The 19,324-nt window shown below is 46.2% G+C and overlaps 1 protein-coding gene across 1 annotated transcript in view; it reads right to left on the bottom strand.

Moving 5' to 3' along the window:
• katnip (katanin interacting protein) overlaps positions 1-19,324 on the bottom strand; it is an 86,655-nt gene that overhangs the window by 14,279 nt on the left and 53,052 nt on the right. Inside the window, 8 exon segments of the mRNA XM_084323680.1 lie at positions 392-502; positions 1,676-1,740; positions 1,839-2,014; positions 6,148-6,313; positions 8,274-8,451; positions 11,688-11,760; positions 12,871-13,178; positions 16,322-17,095. Of these exon segments, the coding sequence (XP_084179806.1) occupies positions 392-502; positions 1,676-1,740; positions 1,839-2,014; positions 6,148-6,313; positions 8,274-8,451; positions 11,688-11,760; positions 12,871-13,178; positions 16,322-17,095 (1,851 nt within the window).

Genomic DNA, 19,324 nt, shown 5'->3' with positions numbered 1-19,324 from the left:
AATTTCCCCAAGGGGATCAGTAAAGGAATATATTATCTTAAGATGCCAACTTTGACCTGTTCTGGACACAATTCCTAGTGAACCATCCAACCAGATGGCATTCAAACGGTAAAGGTATAGACTCCATTCAAACGGTAAAGGTATAGACTCCATTCAAACGGTAAAGGTATAGACTCCATTCAAACGGTAAAGGTATAGACTCCATTCAAACAGTAAAGGTATAGACTCCATTCAAACGGTAAAGGTATAGACTCCATTCAAGCGGTAAAGGTATAGACTCCATTCAAGCGGTAAAGAGGTATAGACTCCATTCAAGCGGTAAAGAGGTATAGAGACTCTAGCCCGTGAAGCACTGCGGGCTGGCTGGTGTAAATGGACCCGGAGAGGATACTGTTGTCGCTGAGGCTGATCTTCTGGTGGTTCTGGTCGTAGAACTCCAGGCCGTTGAGGCCGATGTAGTAGGGGTCTCCCCAGGTGGTGAGCAGCTGCAGCTGGAAGATGACTGGCCAGGCAGCGGGGTCAAGGACAACACTCTGCACCAATCAAAACACCTTTTGACCAACTTTCACCCCGGTGTTTACAATTCACCGACACAAACAAACCTTTCACAGCCACAGCAAATACAATGAACCCTTTTTCTCCCATCCCAATTTCCTCTCGTGCCAATTCTCCCTCCCCTGTCCTGATCGTTGCTCGCATGTGCCCCCCACTGGCCGGTCGTAGGGAGGGTAGAAGCCCATCACATGTCCCCTCCGATACATGTGGAGGCAGCCAGCCACTTCTTTTCACCTGCCAGCGCGGACTCTCATTGGCGAGGTGTAACGTGTGGGAGGGCTCACACTGCCCCCGCCATCTCCTGTCTTTGCTGTGCAGGCGCCCTGACCGACCTGTAGAAGTCGCTGTTTACAACGACCAGATTACCACCCATCGACTCCCCTCCCGCTGGCTCTGCCAATTGAGTCAGTATGACGGCCGGCCCAAGCCGGAGAGAAGGTTAACCCTTTAATATCACGCTACAGACGGTTGGTGAAAAGGGCGTTAACCCTTTGTCGTGTGGCAGTGAAAGGGTTAACCTTCTGTGTTTTCGCAGTGAAAGGGTTAACCATTTGGTGGTGTGGCAGTGAAAGGGTTAATAATTAATATTTGTCTCTAGAGATCTGTCAATCAAATATACTGGAGGATGAAAACATGGTGGGGCTACCGATTTGTTTACATAATGGTTCACTGACTGGGCCTTTAAGAACAGACGTGTGTGCTGGATATAAAGCTTGATATCGTGAGTCACACACATCCACTGACTGCAAGCGGACCAGTGGTTTTAACACGTCGCCAAAAAGACAACGCCGAACACGCGTCCAGTTTTGCACACATTCATTTAGTTTGACAGTTATTGAGAGTAAATTAGTTTGAATGTGGCCACCGGTGATGTCATCTGGGACGTTTGAACGGCATTACTAATGTAATGTAATTACAGCTCAATGGAATGATAAGGTAGTGCTATATAAGACAAGGTATTGCTATTTCTTTCATCTATATATAATTTCATGGAGCTGTAATTAACACACGGCAAGGATTCAATGTCCCCGATGACATCACTGGTGGCCATATGCAAAAACCATGGACTAAGGTAAGGTCTTGGGGAGTTGCTACGGCGTCCTATCAAAAGACAGGATACATCCACAAGGCATGATGGGAGCTTCGTAGTCCATGCTGGCCTGCTCCTGCCCCTTGGAGCCGCCTCTGTTTCAGACGAGGAGAAAACAGAATTACACAACGGAGTCACACGACCTCTCCCGACACTGAGGCGGCGTCACACGAGTCCTAAAGGCCGGTCCTACCTGTGTGAGCAGTCCTCTGCGCCCCCCCGGCTGCCGTCGGCGGGGCTCTGGAGGAAGTCCAGGAAGAGGATCTCCTGAGCGAAGTCAAAGTGACAGTTTCCTGGTCCCTTCCTGATGAGGAAGCCCTCTGCTGGAGAGATGGCGGCGTCGTCCATGAACACGTGGATCACCTTCACCTGGAGAACAGAGAGGAGAGGAGGAGGGTGAGAGGAGGAGAGGAGGAGAAGAGGAGGAGGATGAGAGGAGGAGGGTGAGAGGAGGAGGAGGAGAGGAGGAGGAGGAGAGGAGGAGGGTGAGAGGATGAGAGGAGGAGGAGGAGAGGAGGAGGATGAGAGGAGGAGGGTGAGAGGATGAGGGTGAGAGGAGGAGGAGAGGAGGAGAGGAGGAGGGTGAGAGGAGAAGGATGAGAGGAGGAGGAGGAGAGGAGGAGAGGAGAATGAGAGGAGGAGGATGAGAGGAGGAGGATGAGAGGAGGAGGAGGAGAGGAGGAGGGTGAGAGGAGGAGGATGAGAGGAGGAGGATGAGAGGAGGATGATGAGAGGAGGATGAGAGGAGGAGGATGAGAGGAGGATGATGAGAGAAGGAGGAGGATGAGAGGAGGAGGAGGAGAGGAGGAGGGTGAGAGGAGGAGGGTGAGAGAAGGAGGATGATGAGAGGAGGATGAGAGGAGGAGGATGAGAGGAGGAGGATGAGAGGAGGAGGGTGAGAGAAGGAGGAGGAGAGGAGGATGAGAGGAGGATGATGAGAGGAGGAGGATGAAAGGAGGAGGATGAGAGGAGGAGGAGGAGAGGAGGAGGATGAGAGAAGGAGGAGGAGAGGAGGAGGAGGAGGAGGATGAGAGAAGGAGGATGAGAGAAGGAGGATGCGAGGAGGAGGATGAGAGGAGGAGGATGAGAGGAGGATGAGAGGAGGAGGATGAGAGGAGGAGGAGGAGGATGAGAGGAGGAGGATGAGAGGAGGAGGGTGAGAGAAGGAGGAGGAGAGGAGGATGATGAGAGGAGGATGAGAGAAGGAGGATGAGAGGAGGAGGGTGAGAGAAGGAGGAGGAGAGGAGGATGAGAGGAGGATGATGAGAGGAGGAGAGGAGGATGATGAGAGGAGGAGGATGAGAGGAGGAGGATGAGAGAAGGAGGATGAGAGGAGGAGGATGAGAGAAGGAGGATGAGAGGAGGATGAGACTTTTCAGCGTCACCCACACGATATAAAGCTCTATAAAGCCTCACCCATCCTCTCCTCCAATCACATCCATCGCCGCTCGACAATCAGCCCCCTTGCCTGGAAGCCCACCATACCGTCTTCTGTATCCTTACGATTGATTTATTAACGATTTATTACATTAAGGGCAGTCTCACACAATCTCAGACGACCTTGACCAGACGTCCTGCAGACCAGCCTCGCTAGCGTTCACAGTCTATGGCTTCACTTTACAATCTTATCGTCAATCAAGTCGGGGGTGTTTCACAAGGCAGGACTATGCAGTTAGCCAGACTTTAAAAGAAATTGCAATAGCTTCTAATATTTTGTTCAGAATAACAGTTTTGCATATCTGTAGATACTATATCTATATCTGTACATATATCCCTTACCTATTCTTACTAGTTATGCTGCTGGCCAGTATGACTTACTACCATAGTGTCTTTATACCTGTATCACTGTACATATTAAGACTACAACTCTGTACATACATCTGATTAGCACTATTACTCAGTAGTACTAATTTATATATTTTATACCCAGTTTTATCACCTGTACATTGTATATTACTATTACATTTGCACTCTGGTTGGATGCTAACTTAAAGAGAGATTTTCCACCAGTAAACACTTAAGCTAACTTAACACTTTCAGCGCCAGCTATTAGCCTCATCCCTGTAGTCAATGCACCAGCTTTCCATTGCCTATTTTCACTGTGCGTCACAATGTTTGCAGAGCTATATCTATATTCTATATTATAGCTATGGATGGAGACAATACTATGGCTCATTTGACAGTCACTATCTATCGTCCAACATGTAAAAAATAGTAAATCTTTTCATGTATACGTTCGCGTGTTATCCTGTGGTGAATATTGTATAGTTTCAGAGTGATCCGGGCTAATTCCTGAAAAGCTGAGTTATGGAGCGCTATGTGAATTTTGCTAAAGTTGTTTGCGTTGCTCGCCTGGACACGCTACTGTTTCCAAATCAAAGGTGTATAATAGGTATTATGTTTCATCATGAATGCCTCAAAGGGGGGGGGGGGGTAGTTTTTTGATGTCCGGCCCATGGGGACATTAACGTGTGTTGTCGGGCCTTACAAATATTTGATTTGATTTGATGCTCTGATTGCCAGCAACAGCATTTGTTTTGAATACTACATACCGTAATTCCTCTAATAGTAACCGGGTCTCAAATACAAGCCGGGTCTCTATTAATGGCCGGGTGCGCTCTTGAGCTAAGCAATTATAAGCCGGCCTCCTAATACAAGCCGGGTTACTAATATACTGAGCTGCATACTGAGCTAGTTACTTGATTTCACTTTGAAAACGTTGAAATGACCAGTGACCACCTGTAATTGCACTGTTTACTATTTCATACAGTACTTGGTTTCAATAAATGAACCCAGTACATTTTACTGGGTTCAAACTGACACAAAATGTTGATTTATTCATTATGATCAGTTTGAAAATTTGAAATATAGGCCTCCCTCTTATACAGGCCTCCTCCTAATACAAGCCTGGTACCCGCTACAGTTGAAACAAATACAAGCCGGGGTTACTATTAGAGGAATTACGGTACGTTGATCGGCTGGATCAATGTGAAATCATTGTAGGATCAAGGTGGAATTGACGTCAGATAGTCCTTACCTTTGATCAGGGTTATTCCAAAAAGAATATTCCAATTGTCTGATCGCGATTTCCAGTATTGATGTCCAGCGATGTCCAGTATTGATGCCGACATAATCCGGCACAACACATGCATCGAGTGTCCTGGACGCGTTCCAATGTGCTCCGATGAACCGCTAGACTTGCCTGGGTAAAAATTCTCCACCCGGACGACATTAGATGTGACACACAGTCTGGAAGAGGGTTTCAAAGGGTAGGCGATACCGCCACCTAGCAGGATCTGGCTGGTATTGCACTCTTGGGGTCTCAGTATGGCTTTCAACGGTAACATAGAGGTCCGTGACACTGCATAGAATATTAAAATCGGAAAAAAAGGAAAAACGATCTAATAACGAGTATACTCGTTATCGGCGCAGAAAGTGTTAAAGAGAGAATTTCCACTAGTAAATAAACACTTAAGCTAACTTAAAGAGAGATTTTCCACTAGTAAACACTTAAGCTAATTTAACTCTTTCTCTGCCACGCTGGGAACAGGATCTGACTATGTGCTGCCACGCATTAAACCAATGGAGTCGCTCACCTTGTTTCCAGGCCTATAACTATTAAAATATTATAGCTATATATGCAATACTATGGCCCATTTGTTTTTAGAGCGGTCTGGGGTAATTCCTGGAAGGCTAGTAATGGCCCGCGACGCATATTATACTTAATCCATTGGCATTTCGTCCCTATACACGCTACAATAAAAAAATTCAAATGCATATGATCTGTATATTATGTTCCATCATGCATTCATGAAAGGGGGGGGGGGGGTCATCTATGATTAATTGATTGTCAATAACGGCATTCGTTAGTACAACAGCATACGTTGATCAGGGCTAAGGCTATGACAACAATGGACAACCAAGCTGAAATTGACGTTAAATTGCTCTTACCTGTGGCCAATGATAATCCAAAAAGAATATTCCAATTATTTGATTGCCATCTGCTAGATCGTATGTCCATTTGGCCCACGCCATAACCCCCCACAGTATAATGAATCCGGCGTCGGATTGACGATTCAATGCGATCGAGTGAAGATCTTGATCCACGTTACAAGAAAACTCCGCCCGGATGACTTTCAGTGACGGATCGCCCCATACACAGAGACACAAAGGGGTGCAACATCGGCCGCATACCACCAGGCGGCGGTATCGGACCGTTGCGATCTCAGACACATTGCCACACAGTCCTACAGCATAGCAGGATGAATTATGAATGGAAATAGCGAATAAAAGAAATAACGATCCAATAACGAGTGTACTCGTTGTTGGCGTTATTCGATTGGCGGGCTATAACGAGTTAACTCGTTTTTGCCGGGGAATGAGTTAAAGAGAGTTTTTGCACTAGTAAACACTTAAGCTAACTTAAAGAGAGATTTTCCACTAGCAACCGCACCAGAACACTGAGCATTTGAAATGCAACCGTCGACGGTGGAGCGTCTCACCCCTCTGTAAGAGTCCTCCGGAGACTTGTTGTAGTTCCAGATGCGCAGGCCGGCGATGGTCTGGGTCTGGTCGAAGGTGACGGTCAGGGTGTGGGGCTCTCCGTGGGAGAAGGGGATCATCCACATGTGCTGGTCTTCTGTGGTGATGTTGTGGCCGTCGACCAGCCTGGAGAGAGCGGGTAGAGAGGTCAAGGCGACACACCCTACAGTACATTTGATTTGATTTGATTACGGATCCCCATTAGCTGGTGCCATAGCAACCAGCTAGTCTTCCTGGGGTCAAAAAAAAAAAAAAAAACATACAAAAACAATTATTATTGCAAAACAAAATTATTAAAAGTCAGTACTCAACACACAATGCATAATGAAACGAACAATTGATGGCTAAAATTACATGCAAGCAAAGAAACAAAACAAAACAAAATACTTTACAGTGTTAAATACAATTTAAGATTATTTTTAAAAGTGAATCTACTGTAAATGCTGCAGAGGTTTTGAGGCAGGTTATTCCAAAGTGTTAATGATCTAAAAATAAAAGATCTCCTTAAAGCGTTGGTTTTTGGACCTGGTAATTCAAGCTGCCCATTACTGGAACCTCTAGTGTAATGATCATGCACAGTATTACTATAAACAATCTGTTTATGTATAAAAACAGGACAAGTGTATTAAAAGACAATCTATTTTCAACGTTAAGCCAAGAGAGCGATGGTCGGTCGGGCATGCATACGGCTCACATTAGACCTTAGTGAGCAGCCCAGTACATGGACCTCCATCCCACTCCTACGCAGAGCTGTCTCTACACCTGTATGTCACAGCCTGCTCACCACCTCTGCCCAAGAGGGCAAAACATTTCTACCAAATCTGGTATAAGCGGCTATAACGTTGAATTGGGTGTTTACAGAGTATCACTGATAACCACAAAGTAAGCTTGTCTGAACATTTGCGAGTTATGCAGTGTACACACAAAAGTGACTTAAACACCACACAAGCACACTTATCACACACACACACACGCATTGCATAGTTTGTATAGATGGAATATACATTGTGTACTATGTTTAGTTCTATAGTTTAGTTTATAGTTTTAGTTTATAGTTTATTTATAGCCTATTTAGTTTTTAGTTATAGTTTATATTTATAGTTATAGCTTATAGTTATGGTTTGTATAGATAGAATATGTTTACAAATCTACTACGGTTGAGGAGCCAACTAGCATCTCACGTTTTTCTGAATGTATGTACATTTAAAAAAAACTGTGACAATAAAATAATCTCAATCTGAATCAGTGATGAGAACAATAGTTAAAATAGTTACAACAGAAAGCTATCCGGCACTAATGAATGGAAGGGGATATGGATCAGCTAGCCTGGCTGTTGGCCACAAACACCTCTCCCGGAGTTTTAAGCTATGGGTAGTGGTCCATATCCACTTCCGTTCACTTGTGCTAAGCTAGGCTAGCTTGCAGTCGGATAGCTTTCTACTCAACGTTGCTCATTGATCAATGACCAATGATTGAACAATGAACAATCGTAACAACCATCAAATGCACTCACAGCACACACATCCACACGCACACGCTCACCTTAAACAAACAACTCACTGCAGCACCCACTTTACCCACTTTAGAACACCTAAACACACTTTATATTTATTGGCAAAGAATTTGCACTACAACCCATACCTCATTACACCTTACTGTAAATTGTACCTAAATTGTACCTCATCCCATTTCTGCATTGTACTGTATAGTATATAGTATATTGTATTGTAACTCAGTTACTTTTCTACTCTGCATTGTACATATGTATATATTGAACACTTGTCTACGTACTTGACTTCTATTTTATACTTACTATACTTTTTATACTTATCTATTTTTATCTAGCACATTCTCTGGAGCAAAACAGAAAGAAGCATTTTATATAAAAGTATTCTGCACTTCACACAACTAATAAAGAAACTTGAAACTTGAACGCACAGAGAGGAAACTGGTATCCATCTTCTCGTCCGACTCTGGAAAAGACTGTAAAAGCGTGTGTTTCCTATATAACGCTGGCATGTTCCTTTCAGTTCAACAACCAAAAAACACGGGGCGGGGGCGAATAGAGCGACTGCTGCAGACTCACTTGTCCAGCGTGCGCAGGTCCAGTCCGTAGCCGGGCAGGTCGTTGAGGTCCCGGGGCGACGCGGCCACCATGCTGAGGTCCAGAGGCAGACCCTCCCCCTCCTTCCCCACCACCTCCAGCCCCGTCACGCCCAGGTAGTGGGAGTCCCCCCACGTCAGCACCATCTCTAGTCTAAGGCCTGGGGGGGGGGGGGGGGAGAGAGACAACTACACGTCAGCACCATCTCTAGTCTAAGGCCTGGGGGGGGGGGAGAGAGACAACTACACGTCAGCACCATCTCTAGTCTAAGGCCTGGGGGGGGGGGAGAGAGAGAGACAACTACACGTCAGGACCATCTCTAGCCTAAGGCCTGGGGGGGGGGGGGGGGAGAGAGACAACTACACGTCAGCACCATCTCTAGTCTAAGGCCTGGGGGGGGGGGGGGGGGAGAGACAACTACACGTCAGCACCATCTCTAGCCTAAGGCCTGGGGGGGGGGGGGGGGAGAGAGACAACTACACGTCAGCACCATCTCTAGTCTAAGGCCTGGGGGGGGGGGGGGGGGGGGGGAGAGAGAGAGACAACTACACGTCAGGACCATCTCTAGCCTAAGGCCTGGGGGGGGGGGGGGGAGAGAGACAACTACACGTCAGCACCATCTCTAGTCTAAGGCCTGGGGGGGGGGGGGGGGGGGGAGAGAGAGAGACAACTACACGTCAGGACCATCTCTAGCCTAAGGCCTGGGGGGGGGGGGGGGAGAGAGACAACTACACGTCAGCACCATCTCTAGTCTAAGGCCTGGGGGGGGGGGGGGGGGGGGGGGAGAGAGAGAGACAACTACACGTCAGGACCATCTCTAGCCTAAGGCCTGGGGGGGGGGGGGGAGACAACTACACGTCAGCACCATCTCTAGCCTAAGGCCTGGGGGGGGGGACACACACACACCTCTCCTGCTAAGCAACATACACTGTCTGCAGCGGACACCAGGGTTCCCAGCCAGACAGACCCTGATGTGTGTTTATAGTTTGTTGATAGGGTTTTTTTCCAGCACAGAATAGCTCTGAATGTGGTTGATCTGGTTTCCACAATACCACCCCGCAGATAGGGCTGCACGATTTTGGGAAATAATCTAATTGCTATTTTTCGGACAGATATTGCGATTGCGATAAAATTTGCGATTATAAATATATTTTTTTAAGCAGCCCCACAGAGGTTTATTGTCAAATGCGGCTTGCATCTGGCCTACGCGGTGGGTCTTTTCAGGACACAGAGCCTGAAAATGTTTCTTTTTACCTGGGAATCGATACCGGTACCCAACGGTACCTTTTTTTATGTACTTTACTCTCCCTCTCTGAAGTCTAAACTTCACAACACACAATCTAAAACCCCTTACCTCCCTCTCCCAAACCGATCTTGTATCTCAATGGGACTTCCTGGTTAAATAAAGAAAAAAAAAGAAAAAAAAGAAAAAAAAATGCAATATTTAATTTTTTTGCAATTTGCATCATTCCAAATCGCGATTTCGATTAATCGTGCAGCCCTACGCAGAAGCTAGTAGTAGCTTTTTGTAGTTACCGCAGTTAGCTTCTGCAGGGCAGTATAATTGGCCTTGGATAAGTGGTTATACCGTGTATTCAAATGGCCGATAACCAACAACTCAAGCGATGGATGCATGTGACACAAGTTCTAAAGGGCCGTGATATTAGGGCTGTCTTAAATACTTAGAAGCTTCGTTCGATGGGCATGGGATTCGAATAAAAAAAATGCGACTATTAAAAAAAAATTATGTGTTTTTTTCTTTTTTTGCTAAATCAACTCTGCCTCTCTTTATTAACTACAACAAGCAATGCTGTTTGTTATTTAAGATGAGGTCGGACTCGGCTCTGACAGATTTGTGTTCATTGTGCTGCTTTTATAAAGCCTCAAATGACGGCTTACAATATTTCATGAAAGCAAAGTGTTTTGTTTGTCTAAGATTTAAAAATGTTTAAACGTTACAGCACTGACTAAGTTGAACAAAGTGCTGTACAAGTCCCACAACTTAAAAAAAAACGAATTAAAAAAGAAGAAAAAAAGATTTTTTTTTTATCTCGAAGCTTCGAATTAAAATTGAATCTCGGCCCCCGAAGCTTCGAAAATTCGAAGGTCAGCCCTACGTGATATACTCGCTTTTCAGCGGTGGTGCTGCGAACGGATTGAAGGATTCAATAATTACGCGAACACAAATCCAGAGGAGCGCAGGATAATACGCGTGTGGCTCCGTCCTCTTGCGCCCGCGGACGTGTGTTTAAAAGCAAGTATACCGCTGTGTTCTTCTTCCTGCTCCTCGCTGCGTGTGCCTCGTGGTTTGCTTCCTCATTCTTGAGACGACCTCAAGCCCCCCTTTCTCCCAGAGCACCAGTGTTTTCCAGACCTCTAGTTCCTTTCAAACTTCTAGAATACATTCCGGTATGTCCATTTAACCCTTTCACTGCTGCACTACCAAATGGTTAACCCTTTCACGGCGACAATACGGAAGGTTAACCCTTTCACTGCCACACGACAGCAGGTTAACCCTTTCACTACCACACTACAGAAGGTTAACCCTTTACTATCACACTACAGACGGTTAACCGTCTGTAGTGTGATAGTAAAAGGTTAACCTTCTGTAGTGTGGTAGTGAAAGGGTGACCCAGGGCTTTCCCTAAACAATGGAATAGGGGCGCAGTGCCAACGTGTGCTTTTTGTGCAGTGAAAGCTTGGGACCAGATCAGAAACAGACGCATCATTGTCTAATACGTGATTGGTCGGTCCTCTGTTCTACTGTGCGTGTGTGTGTGTGTGTGTGTGTGTGTGTGTGTGCGTGTGTGTGCATGCATGCATTATACAGCACAAAGTACAGTACAACGAAGAGAAGTTTGACATTTGCACTCTGGTTGGTTGGATGCCAAACTTCTTTTCATTGTACTGTACTTGTGCTGCATGATGCAAATACATTTGAATCTAATCTAATCTAATGCATGGGTGTGTGTTTACGTGTTAAACGGTAAAACTATTGTGCAACCGTATACACTGTACTTAAATAACTTAAACTTATTTGGAACTTACCCTTGTGTTTGCTATTTTATTGAAATTATGTTTTTAAGTAGCAGGAAATTATCTCTTATTTTTATTTTTTTTGCTAATTTTCTTGTCTCCCGGACAGGGGTCACGGCCCCCCCTCCAGACCACCCCCTAATTGAGACTCAGCACCCTGTCATTTGAAAACCCTGTGTCCCAAAATCATCTGATCCTCCACGAATTCTCCCAGAAAACAATATGCAGAGTCCTCAACGTTTCCCCGTCTGGAATACATTTCTCAGAATTCCTTGACCGCTGGGAACCCTGGAGCAGCCAAAAGGGTCACAGGTTATGTGACGTCACGGTGAGATACTGTTAATGTGAAGGTTCACTCACACTTTCCAGTGTACATGCCAGGGATCTGCTCCTCCTCGGCCTGGCCCACGGCAGGGTTGAGATCCAGCTTCAACTGAAACGTTAATGTATTTACACTGTTTTAATAATAATATTAATAATCAACTTTATTTGTATATCACCTTTCGGACGAGAATTGCAGCTCAAAGTGCGTCACAGGCAAAATTGGCAGATCAAGAGCAATGCATAAAGTGCAGACATAAAATAAGTATAAAACGAGCATCAAAATACACAGACATCAGAACATTAAATCACAGTTTTTCTCAATGACTCATTCACCTCTACATACCCACATATATACTACCAACATTTTAAGAAGCCCTCTTGCACCAGTATCGTGACCTTCGAGATATTGAAAGCAAAATTTTTTAGCATTTGTTTGATTTTCACATTTCTACCTGGTTTTCTACGCGGTGATTGAATGTCATGACCCAAAAGGACCTTGAAACCCATTCAACCCCCAATGTAGAACTTAACGAATACAGGTGTCAATCTGAAAAAATTTCTTCATTCTCAAAAAAACTTGCCCCTCGCGGTGATACAAGGTTTTGCTCATCGGCAGCAACTAGGGGTTTAATGTCTTGCTCAAGGACACTTCGAGGAGAGGGAATCGAACCAGGAACCTTCCGATCACCAGACAACCGCTCTACCTCCTGAGCCACTATCTCCCACCAAAAGTTTTCTTATCAGTCTTGGACTACGGTGATGTAATTTATAGGCATGCTGCGGCCCTAACCCTTAAATAATAATAAAATAAAAACAAGTATTTACGTTTTTGGCGGCCAACGGTTGGCTTTGAAAAACGAGAATACTCGTTTTTGGCATTCAATGAGTTAAGGTCCCCGAGTTTGCTCTGAAGTTTTGCTATGATGCCCCTCTAGCTCATGGAATGAACTCCAACAGTCCAGCAGAACAGCTTGAGATTCTCCCCTCCGAGTTTAAAACATTGATCTCCAACCTCTGTCAATCAAGTTGTACGTGTTTTAATTGATTGTTATCCTTACTCGTCTCATTGTTGTGATTTTATACGCCGTGTGATTTTATATGCCTTTCTTTTCTGCTCACCGCTGTATGTTCACTCGACGTGACCGTAAATGAGGGAGACCTCAGTCGCCTTTCCAGTTTAAATAAAGGTTTGAGATGAAATGAAAAGCGATGTACTCACGGCGAGGTCCTCCGCCCTGAAGCCAGCCTGAGTGAAGGGCCTCTCCTCTCCCTCCCCGTCCGCCGTGCGCAGCCTCTGGAGCTCCTCCTCGTGCACCAGGCCCTCGGCCTCCGCCCTGAAGCCAGCCTGAGTGAAGGGCCTCTCCTCTCCCTCCCCGTCCGCCGTGCGTGGCCTCTGGAGCTCCTCCTCGTGCACCAGGCCCTCTGGGCCCTCGCCCTCCGTCTGGAAGGTCTCGTCGTAACGGGACATGGCCTCCAGGATCTCGTCGTCCGTGGTGAACAGGATGGTGTCCCCGAACTGGTCCAGGCCTGAGGGGGGAGACGGTGCGGCAGAGATGAGCCCAGATGAACGCGTATCGCGAGGCGCCTCACTGTCCATTCAGAGGTCACATGGTAAAAGTATTTTTCGTCCATACGACAGTATCATGTCGATGAGTGATTGTTGTATCCAACGCTCTGAGGGGCGAATTCACAACGGGATGGCGCAGCTTTTTCTGGCGCTATGCCGGCGCAAATAGCTCTGAAACACAGTTTGCTATTCACACAGGAAGCGCAATGGGTGAAATGAGGTGGTAACTGCGTTCCATCAGCATTGCGTCCGGTGCAATTTGCGGGTATTTAAATGAGGTAATATGGGCGGAACATGTCTCCCTTTCTATACAAATGAGCCTCATCAAAAAACACTCCCAATTCACAAAGGCCGGCGCAAATTGCACCACAAAAAAATTTAATAAATAAACACCAAATTCCACCAGCCTGGCTGGGTGGTCATTAAAGAAATTGATTAATCGTCTATTATAATCACATTTAACATTTTAAGCATTTTATGAGCAAACAAAATCCGTTAGATTGGACATTTGAAAACGGTCTCGAATGGCCAAAACATGTCTGGAGATTATAGCTTGCTAACGTTACCACTTAAACTTATTTTTTTCACCAGTTAACCTGAAAGGCGTGCTGATCAGCAGTAATGCAACGTCATGAATCAATTGTCGATTGATGGGAGTATCGATAAATAGACCGATTTGTTTATGTAGGCTATATTAAGCAGCACATATAAATGACGAACTAACTTAGTTAATTAATAACTAACATGAATAGCATGGTAATAATACGTAGGTTATTGATCAATGAATGTATTGATACATTTATTTATATTACAAATGATACACCAGTAGAAGTCATGTAATTTCCTCATTGTGAACGTGCTGCGCGATTGTCGCTCGGAAATCTCCAGCTGTGTGGGTTCTCTCTTTCATAACAATGGAAGCAATAACAGCAATAACAGCCTCCTGGCAAGAATCCCCCGCCGTGTGCATTGGATTTAAGAGCTTAATTCCCTCTCCCTCATTTCGGGTAAATTTCTTCCCCTTCCAACAGCGCTGGCAGTTGCAGACTGCTCCGCGAGCCAACTGCGCTGGAGCAAATCAGGAGCAAATTGCACACCTATGGGCCGTGTAGTATCTCATTCTCATCCGCACGATATCGTTAGTGAATGGCTCGCAAAGACGGAGCAGATACCGCGCACAGTTAAGGGTGCTATTACCACCGTGCAATCCATTCTTTGTGAATTCGCCCCTGAATGACGTCTACTATTAAAAGGTGCTGTAAGTGGTATTCTTTTGTTAAAATAAATGGTCTACATGTTAAAATAATAGCTCTACATTCCAACAGCCATCACTGATAAAGATTGTTTGGTCAGTAACATGGGTCTCCCAGTCCCTCCGCACAGAGAATACATTTTCTGGTATCCCTTCCCACGTTATCCAATCAAATTGCCCATCTGAGGTTTCTTCCTTTTTTTCCCTTTCCTGTTGCTAGGTTACAGGGAGTTGTTGTGATGTTACTTGTTGATCTGTGAAGCCCACCGAGGCAACTTGTTGTGATTTTGGGCTAAACAAATACATTTGACTTGACAAACAAGGGACTAAACACGTTTCGCAATTATGCCACAACAATGTGGAACGCCCTACCCAAAGCTGTAAAGGAATGTGAATCCCTGCCCACATTCAAAACCGCTCTTAAAGAGCACCTACGGGAGGCTGCAATTCGAAACTGGCCACCGTAAATGCCCAAAACCCCCACCACCTCCTAATAGACAGTCTCCTCACCACCGCATGTATATATTCCCTCCCCACCGTATGTATATTTCTCTCCCACCCACCCACCCCCAACTAATGTACAGTCCCCTCCCCATCATATGTATATACTCTGTCAGGATCTAGGGGTAACAGTACTGTATATTTGAATACCGTTTATGTCACAAATGTGTCAGTACTAAATACCTATATGTCCCTATGCCATAAATGTCATGTATGTTGTGTATGTCATAAATGTCTATATGAATTGAAAATGGGGGACCCTGATGGAAACAAGACAAACGTCTTTCTCAGGTCTGCATCCCCTTAACAATTGTATGTATTGAGCCGTACTGTATTGTACCCATTCTGCAATCTGTTAAATAAAGTTTTCATTCATTCATTCATTCACAATCAGGAGAGAGAACTCCACACTGCAAATAATATGGTCTGTAATGTAAGATAATCTACCAGCAAATTTGGCTTGGCAAGATTTCTTGAAATAAGTACAAATATCTAGGGTTCTCTCTCCTGATTGGATAAAGTGGGAAGGGATACCAGAACATGTATTTTGTGTTTACTGCAGAGCAGGAGGGACTGGGAGACCCATGTTACTGACCAGACACTCTATATCAGTGATAAGTGTTTACTGCAGAGTGGAGGGACTGGGAGACCCATGTTACTGACCAGACACTCTATATCAGTGATGGCTGTTTACTGCAGAGTGGAGGGACTGGGAGACCCATGTTACTGACCAGACACTCTATATCAGTGATGACTGTTTACTGCAGAGTGGAGGGACTGGGAGACCCATGTTACTGACCAGACACTCTATATCAGTGATGACTGTTTACTGCAGAGTGGAGGGACTGGGAGACCCATGTTACTGACCAGACACTCTATATCAGTGATGACTGTTTACTGCAGAGTGGAGGGACTGGGAGACCCATGTTACTGACCAGACACTCTATATCAGTGATGGCTGTTTACTGCAGAGCGGAGGGACTGGGAGACCCATGTTACTGACCAGACACTCTATATCAGTGATGACTGTTTACTGCAGAGCGGAGGGACTTGGAGACCCATGTTACTGACCAGACACACTATATCAGTGATGGCTGTTTACTGCAGAGCGGAGGGACTTGGAGACCCATGTTACTGACCAGACACTCTATATCAGTGATGGCTGTCGGAATGTAGAGCTATTTAACACTCATCTTAATAAAATACCACTTACAGCACCTTTAAAATTCCTCAGGGTTTCAAAGGAAATGCTTTGGCACTTGGCATGAAAAAGCACATGCAATGACCAACACATTAGCACTAAAATGCACCAACACGGCGGAAACATAGCTACAGGCACCATCAGCGTACCTCCAGACAGCGTCCCGGACGCCTTGGCGATCTCCCCCCGGAAGATGCAGTTCCCATCCAGCAGCATCTCCACCTCCTTCACGCCGCGAAAGGAGTGAATGCGCGACTTGTTGTAGTTCCACACGCGGATCATGGCCACCTGGCGCGGCGCCCCGAAGTCCAGGAAGACCACGTGGCTGCGTCCGGCGGTGAAGGGGGCGAGCCACAGGTGCATGTCGTCCTGCGTGCGGTTCACGCCGTCCACCAGGTTGGCGACCACGCGCGGGTCCTTGCCGTACGCCGGCAGCACGTTGATGTCGGGCGGCTCGGCGCGCACGCCCACGGGGCGGAGGGGCTCCCCGCTGGAGCTGAACACCTCCAGGCCGTTGAGGCCCACGTAGTGGCGGTCGCCCCAGGTGGACAGGATGTTGATGAGCAGCCGCTGGCCGCGCGGCAGCACAGGGATCTCAAACTCCTCCTCGCGCTCCGCCGAGGGGTCGTCCTCGGGGTCGTCGCACGACGGCGTTGGCGCCGCCCCCCGGGGGGCCAAGGAGGTTAGGGGGCTCTGGGGTGCGGTCATCATGGTGGCGGGCGGGGGGCCGCGGCCCTGCCGCTGGAGGAACTCGTCGAAGATGTCCCCCTCGAAGCCCATGTTGGAGATGCGTCCTCGCTGGCACTGGTTGAACTTGGTGAGCGAGTCCCAGGACTCCATGAGGGAGTCTTCCTGCTGGCTGCGCAGCGCGGCGCGGGGGGTGCGCTGCCTCCTGCTGGTGGTCACCAGGGACAACGCCTCCTCTGGGAACACACACAACATGGACATGACTCATGGTGTTTCAACAGGTTCCCACTGTATCTGTGGTGGAGAACACTGTATTTAACACAAGACAGGAGGGCTGAGAGTGTGTGTGTGTGTGTGTGCGTGTGCGTGTGCGTGTGCGTGTGTGTGTGTGTGTGTGTGTGTGTGTGTGTGTGTGTGTGTGTCAGAGTGTGTGTGTGTGTCAGAGTGAAACCAGAGTGGTTTGGCCTTACCAACGATGTCTCTGCTAACACACCAAATCCACCGGACGTTGTTTTTGTTAACACCAGCCACAGGGAGGTGCTGGTCATAGAAGTAGGCTGTACCTTTGATCTGTAAATGGACCAGGCCTTCCGGGACAAGTATATCAAATACCAACCACTGCTCAGTGTGATGGCTGACCTTGGGTATTGGTGTAGATATAGTGTACTTGTGTTTGGAAGTCTTGGCCATGTATACAAATGCACCATGACCGGTCTGAGAATTGCTGCAATGTCTAAAAGAAGAGCCAAACAAATTGCCAAATATTGCTCTGTCTCAGCTATTATTGGCAGCTTAGCCGCGTGGAGAAGGAGGTGCTATGTGTACCCTTAAGTGTTCAGTGCTGCTTGGCCCTGATACATTTGATTCCCTGTTTATGTAATATAATTTGTGGAACCAAATAAAGTATTAAAATGTGTGTGTGTGTGTGTGTTAGGGCTGAGTGTGTGGATGTATGAGTGAATGGGTAAAATGTGAGGAATAAATTGTAAAGCGCTTTGGATAAAAGCTGCTATATAAATGCACCATTTACCATTTACCTGATTATTGCATTCTTTCATATGGCGATAACAGTATGGATTCAATATATTGTGTCACACAAAGCGTGAGTTGTTGCAGGAAGCTGGAAGTAGGATCATGGATAGTGAACTTAACGTTACCACCAAAAGTTTGTTAGCTTAGCGTTATCTAAACGATAAAAATAGCAGTTCTTGTTTGTTTTCAGAATGTCCAAATTGTGCCAACAATGAGTGTGTGTGTGTGTGTGTGCGTGTGTGTGTGTGCGCGTGCGTGCGTGCGTAGAGCTTGTGTAGCACATGGCCCATTAGTGCAGATTGGAGCGGAATGGCACCAGAGGGCTGGCGGTTGTCTGGGAGAAGATGATGGATGTGACCAGAGTCAGACTGGGGATGACATAACAATCTGGCTCCGCCCCTGTAATCCAATTTACAGCCAATTAGGCGATGCGGCTGTGGTTCACCAGGACGAGACGAGCCAATCACCTCCACGCAAGACCCAAGAGACTCTGCAACAACAAGTGACTCAGAAACGATGTATGACGTGGGCAGCTTGTATATACTGCAGCTTGTGTATACTTCACCTAGTGTATACTTCACCTAGTGTATACTGTACCTAGTGAATACTGCACCTAGTGTATACTGCACCTAGTGTATACTGCACCTTGTGTATACTGCACCTTGTGTATACTGCACCTAGTGTATACTGCACCTTGTGTATACTGCACCTAGTGTATACTGCACCTTGTGTATACTGCACCTTGTGTATACTGCACATTGTGTATACTGCACCTTGTGTATACTGCACCTAGTGTATACTGTACCTTGTGTATACTGCACCTTGTGTATACTGCACCTAGTGTATACTGCACCTTGTGTATACTGCACCTTGTCGTATACTGCACCTAGTGTATACTGCACCTTGTGTATACTGCACCTTGTGTATACTGCACCTTGTGTATACTGCACCTTGTGTATTTATACTGCACCTTGTGTATACTGCACCTAGTGTATACTGCACCTAGTGTAATACTGCAGCTTGTGTATACTGCACCTAGTGTATACTGCACCTAGTGTATACTGTACCTAGTGTATACTGCAGCTTGTGTATACTGCACCTAGTGTATACTGCACCTAGTGTATACTGTACCTAGTGAATACTGCACCTAGTGTATACTGCACCTAGTGTATACTGCACCTAGTGTATACTTCACCTTGTGTATACTGCACCTAGTGTATACTACACATAGTGTATACTGCACATAGTGTATACTGCACCTAGTGTATACTGCATCTAGTGTATACTGTACCTAGTGTATACTGCACCTTGTGTATACTGCACCTAGTGTATACTTCACCTTGTGTATACTGCACCTAGTGTATACTGCACCTAGTGTATACTGTACCTAGTGAATACTGCACCTTGTGTATACTGCACCTAGTGTATACTGC

The sequence above is a fragment of the Notolepis coatsorum genome, assembly GCF_963971535.1.
Source record: "Notolepis coatsorum genome assembly, chromosome: 10".
In the NCBI taxonomy this organism is placed as follows: Eukaryota; Metazoa; Chordata; class Actinopteri; order Aulopiformes; family Paralepididae; genus Notolepis; species Notolepis coatsorum.
Note: the sequence above shows the minus strand (reverse complement) of the source record. Positions and strands in the feature narration are given on the sequence as shown.